Here is an 8,706-nt window from a genome sequence, read left to right on the forward strand (position 1 = left end):
CCCCTGAGGTACCAGTACAGTTGAAACCCGCAAGAAGTGACCCCGTTTTAAAAACTACACCCTTAAGGCATTCATCTAGAGGTGTAGTGAGCATTTTGACCGGAGACCTACACCCCATAAACTGTAATGTGGGTTCTCCCGGGTATGGCAATACCCTACATGTGGCTGTTATCAGCTGCCTGGACACACAGCAGGGCCCAGAGGGGAAAGACGAGGGGGGATAAGTTGTGTGGAGTGCATCAGGGTAAGTAAAATTGGGGTAAATTATAAACCAAGGACTGTATGATACATCTTAAAACACTTTCATACAGAGCTCTAGTTTTTCGGGACACGTGTCACATTGATATATTGTGTCATCCATTATCGCCCTCTTATAGCAGACTTTGCACCTCTTTTGACTTTTTCCCTTTTGCCAGTTTGGGGAACTTCTCCTGGAAAGTGTTGCCCTGGTACGATGCGTGTGGGCTCGCTTCCAGAAGTACTGGGTGCCCCCCCTTCTTGGTCCCTAAAGATTAGGTTCTTGATAATCACCTCTTGAAATTCCAGGAAAGTTCCCGTCTGGCCTGCACATCGACGTAGCATGTACGCATTGTACAATGCCATCTGTATGATGTGCCCGGCCAGCTTCTTATACCACACCGCATGGCGCTGTAGGGCTTCAGGGCTTGATCTTACAAGTCCATCCCTCCCATGTACCTATTGTAATCCAGGATGCAGTCTGGTTTGGGGATGGCCTTTCCTTCATATATCCTAAACCTGTAGGTATACCCTGATGCACTCTCACAGCTTATACATCTTCACGCCATACCTTGCCCTCTTACCCGGCAGGTACTCGCGGAATTGAACCCTCCCTTTAAAATGTACCAGGGACTCATCAATAGAAATACACTTCTCGGGGGTGTATGCTTGGGAAAACCGGGCACTGGAACGGTCTAATAGGGGTCTCCGTTTATACAAACGGTCAAAACTGGGGTCATCTCGGGGTGGGCACGGCTCATTATCAGTATAATGTAAGAAGCAAAGTATTGCCTCATTCATTTATTTTTTTAGGTTCCAGTTCAGTTCTGAAGTTGCTTTGAGGGGCCCATATATTAGAAACCCCTATCAAACACCCCATTTTAGAAACTAGACCCCTCAAAGTATTCACAACAGCATTTAGAAAGTTTATGAAACCTTTAGGTGTTTCACAAAAATTTAGAGCAAAGTAGAGGTGAAATTTACATTTTTTTTGTTGTCAGAAAATCCTCTTTATACCATTTTTTTTATAACACAAAAGGATTTATCAGAGAAACGCAACTCTATACGTATTGCCCAGATTCTGCAGTTTTGAGAAATATCCCACATGTGGCCCTCGGGCGGTAATGGACTGAAGCACCGGCCTCCGAAGCAAAGGAGCACCTAGTGGATTTTGAGGCCTCTTTTTTATTAGGCACCATGTCCGGTTTGAAGAGGTCTTGTGGTGCCAAAACATTGGGAACCCCCTTAAAGTGACCCCATTTTGGAAACTAGACCCCTTGAGGAATGCATTGTAGTTTTCTTGGGGTGCATGCGGCTTTTTGATCAGTTTTTATTCTATTTTTAGGTGGCGTGGTGACTAAAAAACAGCAATTCTACTATTGTTTTTTTTTACAGCGTTCACCGTGCGCTATAAATGACATATTCACTTTATTCTGCGGGGCGATACGATTACGGCGATACCAGATGTTTATAGTTTTTTTTTATGTCTTATGGCGTTTGCACAATAAAATACGTTTTGTAAACTATCATTCACTTTTTGTGTTAGCATATTCTAAGAGCCAGAACGTTTTTATTTTTCCATCAATAAAGCCGTGCGAGGACTTATTTTTTGCGTAACGAACTGTAGTTTCGATCAGTACCATTTTTAGGTACATGCGACTTTTTGATCTCTTTTTATTCCATTTTTTGGGAGGTGAAGTGACCAAAGAATTGTGATTGTGGTTCGGTTTATTATTATTTTATTTTACGGCGTTCACCGTGCGGGATAAATAATGAAATAATTTTGTAGTTCAGGCCGTTACGGACGCGGCGATACCAATTATGTATAGTTTATTTGTTTGTTTATATATTTTTATTAATAATAAAGGACTGATAAGGGAAAAATGGGGATTTTTACTTTTATTACTTTTAAATCTTTTATTTTCTTATTTTTACACATCTTTTTTGAACTTTTTTTTTTACTTTATTACTTTGTCCCACTAGGGGCCATGAGGGCAGGAGGCCCTGATCGCTATTCTAATACACTGCACTACATGCGTAGTGCAGTGTATTAGAACTGTCAGCTACTCACTGACAGCAAGCATAGTGGGTCCTGACGTTGTCAGGACCCACTAGGCTTCCGTCTATGGCATAGCCGGACGCCATTGTTTGGTGTCCGGTTGCCATAGTCACCATCGCCGGCCGCTATCGCGTAGCAGGCCGGCGATGGCAGCTTAACCCCTAAAAAGCCGCGATCTCTATAGAACGCGGCTTTTAAGGGGTTAATCAGCGGGGACACAGCGATCGTTCCCCGCTGTAGGAGCTGTGACAGCTGCTGAACAAGACAGCAGCGTCACAGCTCCTGTATGTGTCGGGAGGACGGCTGAAACGGCCGTTACTCCCGAGACGTACTATTAGGGTATGTTCACACGGCCTATTTACGGACGTAATTCGGGCGTTTTTGCCCCGAATTACGTCCGAAAATAGCGCCTCAATAGCGCTGACAAACAGCTGCCCATTGAAAGCAATGGGCAGACGTTTGTCTGTTCACACGAGGCGTATATTTACGCGCCGCTGTCAAATGACGGCGCGTAAATAGACGCCCGCGTCAAAGAAGTGACCTGTCACTTTATGGGCCGTAATTGGAGCCGTTATTCATTGACTCCAATGAATAGCAGCGCTAATTACGGCCGTAATGGACGCGGCGTTCAAGTGCCTGCACATGCCGGTACGGCTGAAATTACGGGGATGTTTTCAGGCTGAAACATCCCCGTAATTTCAGCCGTTACGGACCCCCGCAGTGTGAACATACCCTTACGGCATGGAGCGCGAACGATACAGCTGCCATGACGTAATAGTACGTCAAGGAGCGGGAAGGGGTTAATCAGCTCTGCTTTCTGTAGCTCCAAATCCATCTGAAAATCTAGTTCGGACTTCCGTCCGGAATTCACTGCGAGCTCTGGGTCAGATATGCTGCAGATTTTGCGCAGGCTTATCCACGCTGTGTGAACATACTCGAATAGGGCTGCTAGAGAGGTGCATGAGGCCTCTACTGTACCTCTGCTGTATGCCTCTGATTTCATATAAAGGCATACAGAGGTTTTCTTGGTCAGTTTTAATATAAATCAAACATTAAAAAAAAACGTGCCATGTTGCATCACAATCAGTAAGTACAGTGGTATTCTTCCCTAGTAGAAACGTTTAAAGGTGAGAATATCTCTGTATATGCAGAACCTAAAGAAGCCTGTATGGCATCACACACTAGGGACCTGTACAGGCTCTGCCATGTGCATGGGGCTTAGATGAATCCTTTCTATATGACCTATTCAGACTCTCTTCCCTCAATTAGACTAAAAAAAACTGCACTTCCTCGGGAAGGACAAGCACGGACATTCAATGGACAGCCCATTTGAAAGGGTGACATATAATGCTTCATTCCCTTTGCAGAAATCAAGACTAGCGGACACTTCCCCCGGGTGATTAGCTCATCATTGGAGTACCTTTCATGTGAGGATGGGTTACCCAAAGTGAACGACCTCGTTAACCCTCAACATTCCCAATGCCACTATAAACTCTTCTAGCAGCCAATAAGCTGCTCACATCATGTTGGGCTCATACAATTGACATATAGGGTTTCGTTTGTTGGCTTTTAAAAGTTTTTTTTGTTGGGTACACAAATGTATATGTCAGATGCACGACAGAGGAGCTTTCACCTCTCCTGATATACCTGTTTTAGTATATACTTGTTATAACAGTGCTGGAGCATCGGTTTCTTAGGGGTGACAGGTCCTCTTTAAATGTGATGTGTTCTCCCTCCTCCTGTGCCAAAGGGAGAAGAGCAGTGGCGTAACTATAGGGGTCGCAGCAGTCGCAATTGCGACCGGGACACGAAGCCAGGGGGGCCAACGGCCCCCCGTACAACATCAATGAAAAGTTAATATAGTAACTGGGGCCTATGTAATAAACTACACGGGCCCCCACTACTATAGTAACTGACAGCACTTCCTTGTTCCGGAGCGCAGCGGAGGTCCTGACGTCACAGCGCTGTGCGCAGCGCATGACGTCAGAATGATATGCGCTGCGCACAACATCCCGACCCTGGATGGAGTCAGGTGCTCCGCTGCGGCCGAAGGTGAGGGTAAGTTCAATGACACTCTGATGGAGCTTGCGGCCGAAGGGGAGGGTAAGTTCAATGACACTCTGATGGAGCTGATGGGTCAGGGTCCGACTCTTGGGACCCCCACCAATCAGCTGTTTTGAATGGGGTGCAACCGCTCATACGAGAGCTACTTCCCCCTTCATTCCGGTCCCTTTCTCACAATGAATCGCCGACACAGATATGTCAGCGATTCACAATGTGAGCAAGGGAAGAAAATGAAGGGGGAAGAAGCGCTCGTGCGAGCGGCTGCACCCCCTTCAAAACAGCTGATTGGCAGGGGCCCCAAGAGTCGGAACCCGACCAATCAGCTATTGAGATAGGCCATCCATGTTTAGTTTCTGGACAACCCCTTTTAAGCCTACCATGTGGAGGGCTTAGATACAGGGCCCCAGCAGACAGTAATATTATACTGCATAAGATTACGGTCTGCTGGACCCTGTATCTAAGCCTACCTTAGGCTTAGATACGGGGTCCAACAAACAGTATCACACATACACTTGGGCCCTGTATCTAAGTCTACCATATGCGTTAGGCTGTGTTCACATCACCGTTGCCCTTCCGTTGAGGGTTTCCGTTGGAGGTTTCTGTCAGGTAACCCCTCAACGGAACGGCAAACTGAAACCTCAGCTTCAGTTTCCCTCGCCATTGATCTCCATGGTGACGGAAACGTTGCTAACGGATCCCGTTTATCACCGTTGTGACAGGGTCCCATTGTTCTTGACGCAACCAATAGCGCAGTCGACTGCGCTATTGACTCCGTCAAAACAATGGAACCAATCAGTGGTGAGGGAAATGGAAGCTGAGGTTTCAGTTTGCCTTTCCGTTGACGGAAACCTCTGATGGAAGGGCAGGGGTGAAGTGAACAGGCCCTTACTAATGTTTTCTTTTTTGTATTTGTGTTTTTTTTACAGGTTCAGTTGTCGGATTCCAGGACTACTTCAATGACGGATTTTTTTTATTATCAATAAAATAGTTAATGAGGATTGTGTGGGGGTTTTTTATTTCAAATAAACCAGTTTTTTCTATGTCTTTGTATTTTTTTTAAAACTTTATTACTTCTGCCTTATTAATAGGTGCTGGCTGATTGACAGCATCCATTACTAAGGCGGAGCCTAGTGTTAACCGCTGCAGAGGCTAACACTAACCCCTATTATTACCCCGGTACCCACCACCACCAGGGGTGCCGGGAGGAGCCAGGTACGATCCAGTAACCGACCCTCTGTAGTAATGGTCAGGCACTGGGGGTCGGCCGCAGGCTGGTATTATTAGGCTGGGAAAGGCCAAACACAGTGGCCCTTCCCACCCTGGTAATGGCAGGCTGCTTCGACTGTGTTGTATCTGGCTATTTATGAAAAATGGGGGGATCCCATGTCATTTTTTTATTAAATAAATAATTGTAAAGAACGATGTGGGGATCCCCCATTTTTATAACCAGCCAGATACAACAAAGCAGCAGCAGGCAGCATTACCAGGCTGGGAAAAAACACTGTTTTTGGGCTTTCCTAGCCTAATAATAGCAGCCTGCGGCCACGCCAGTGCCCAACCATCACTACAGATGGTCGGGTACTGGATCGTACCCGGCTCTTCCTGGTGGTGGTGGGTACCGGGGTAATAATGGGGTTAGTGTTGGCAACTTCATGTCTAACATTAAGCCCTGCCTTAGTAATGGACATTGTCAATCAGCCAGCGGCCATTAGTAAGGAGGTAGTAATAAAGTTAGAAAACTACAAGTACATAGAAAAAATATTTTATTGAAATACTCCTCATTATCCATTTTATTGAGAATAAAAAAAAAACACAGTCATCGCAGTAGTCCTCAAATCTAATCCCATCATGTGTGATACTGTCTGCTGGGCCTTATATCTAATCCTATCATGTGTAAGGCTGGGTTCAGACGACCTATTTTAAGACGTAATGGAGGCGTTTTATGCCTCGAATTAAGTCTGAAAAAACGGCTCCAATACGTCGGCAAACATCTGCCCATTACTTTCAATGGGCTTTACGATGTACTGTGCCGGCGAACTGTCATTTTACACGTCGCTGTCAATAGACGGCGCATAAAATTCCAGCCTCGTCAAAAGAAGTGCAGGACACTTCTTGGGACGTAATTGGAGCCGTTTTTCATTGATTCCAATGAAGAACAGCTCCAAATTACGTCTGTAAAAGATGCCCTGCAAAACGCGTGTACATGCAATTACGTCTGAAATTCAGGAGCTGTTTTCCCCTGAAAACAGCTCCGTAATTTCAGACGTAATTGCAGTTATCGTGTGCACATACCCGAATACGGACTGCTGAGCCACTGTATCTAATCCTATCATGTGTGATACTGTCTGCTGGGCCTTATATCTAATCCTATCATGTGTGATAATGTCTGAGGGCCCTATATCTAATCCTATCCATAGCTATAGGGGCGTAGTGCTATAGATATGCTGTATCCTATATACATACACGCACATTTTTGGGGGGGGAGTATATGTATTGGGGCTATTTCCCCTGGCGCGTCAAGACCTTAGTGAGGCCCCTGGCTGCTTGTGCTGCATCATTGGATCCCTTAGGAGACCCAGCGATGAAGGTGAAAGCTGCGGGCCGCCGGCCATGAGAAGTTTGGGGGGGGGGGCCCCAAGCAGAACCTTTGCATTGGGGCCCATGAGCCTTTAGCTACGTCCCTGGAGAAGGGAACTGCTTTCTGCTACTTATTGACTCTGGAGAAAGAGAATGCAACAGTCAGAACGCCGCTCTATTCTATAGGACTGGGCAGCGGACTCTGTCCTGATGGCATGGGACCCTATTCCGATTCATCCTAACTGGTATTACTACATTTGATTTGGAGACATCTTTTTCACCAGCGTATTACAGCTTTACGTGAGAACCCTTTATATATGTGGATTGGATCCCATCCTGTTAAATCAATAAATTATTTTGGCTCCAAATCTACAGGTCCTGCACAGAGCAGTAATACACATGAGTAAACCCCCATAACGTCCATAGAAAACGATACATATTTATTTCCATGAATACATGCAGTGAGCATGGACAACACAACATTACCATTTGTAGTATAGACCACATAACATAAGTATTATGTAGGAAAAACACTACTCTCTGACATATTAGAAATGATTACACTTCCTGATCACAATAGACCCATCCTCTTATTAAAATGGTCTTAGCCTTGATTGACAGATAAGGAGGGAAGGACGGACGGTACCACCCACCCCCATCCCTGCACATGAAGAACCCTTCAGCTGTCCACCGCAAATAATGAAGGGATGTCAATCACTAAAGGCAGCGCAGATCTACACACTGACATGTCCCTCTGTCACACGCACCTTCCCGGCACTTTAGCGGCATTCCTCTTCCAGAACTGCTTTCTCCCTGCGTCGCTCGACATTTTCTCCCCACATTACCGGCTCGCCGGGATTACAAAACGAATCGCAACCGGGTGATATATTTTACGGAAAACCCTATCCACTAAGACTGGGTGCCGCCATGTTTGAATCAGCAACAAACGGCACCGCCATTGGACGACTTGACATACTGATGAATGCTGACCAATCACAAGTGACAATGCTTAGCACTACGGAAGTCAACAAAGTTTTGCCAGCACTTAAAGGTCCGTGTATTCAGCGTGACGTAAAGCAGTCGTGTAAAGACGCTTTGTAGTAAGGGTTTAGCACACACCGCCATGTTGTTGGTTGTCACGTATTACGTTCTATGCAGTCGGAGAAACTCGATACAGTATTTCGCCACTCCATTACACATTTTTAACCCCTTCCTGATACGAACATAAAAGCGTGTGTGGTAAATAGATAAATTAAGTGCTGCATGAAAAAAAGCATATTGAGAGTTACATGTATATGCAATTTGGAAGTTATTGAAGTGAAGAAATATTTCCTAATGTCCTCTTGATACAAAATATGTATATATCAATAAAGATTATTATATATTTTAATGCTATAGAAATAACTATATAAACACACTACAGCTCATTAATTTCATTACACGCTCAGATTCGTCGATTTCTCTAAAGGATGAACGTGATACGTGTGTTTTGAATAGAAATCAATCTATCCACTGTTTTAAGCACTTTCAGCCCTCGCATGCATCGTTATTTCTATAAATATCCTTGTTTTTGAAGAAGATGAAACCTGTGTAAAAGAAAAACTGTCTTTGTTGCCCATAAGAACCAATCACTGCATCGCTTTCATTTTTTTTTTTCCAAGAGCAGAATATGAAATGAAAGCTGCGCTTTGATTGGTTGATATGGCCAGCAAAGACAGTTTTTCTTTTGAACAGGTTTCATCTTCTTCAAAAACAAGGATATTTATATA

The 8,706-nt window shown here is 44.8% G+C and overlaps 1 protein-coding gene across 4 annotated transcripts in view; it reads right to left on the bottom strand.

The window, feature by feature from the left end:
- The window catches only part of TBC1D22A (TBC1 domain family member 22A), a 544,224-nt gene extending 536,278 nt beyond the window's left edge, over nt 1–7,946 (bottom strand). For 2 of the 4 annotated variants that reach the window (XM_075857223.1, XM_075857224.1), the window contains exon 1: nt 7,705–7,946. In XM_075857223.1, the coding sequence (XP_075713338.1) occupies nt 7,705–7,766 (62 nt within the window). In that variant the 5' untranslated portion in view covers nt 7,767–7,946. The remainder of the gene's footprint in view (nt 1–7,704) is intronic. The other 2 variants (XM_075857221.1, XM_075857220.1) reach the window with 2 other exon arrangements.
- Nucleotides 7,947–8,706: the final 760 nt, after the last annotated feature.

This window comes from Rhinoderma darwinii, chromosome 3 (assembly GCF_050947455.1).
Source record: "Rhinoderma darwinii isolate aRhiDar2 chromosome 3, aRhiDar2.hap1, whole genome shotgun sequence".
Taxonomy (NCBI): domain Eukaryota; kingdom Metazoa; phylum Chordata; class Amphibia; order Anura; family Rhinodermatidae; genus Rhinoderma; species Rhinoderma darwinii.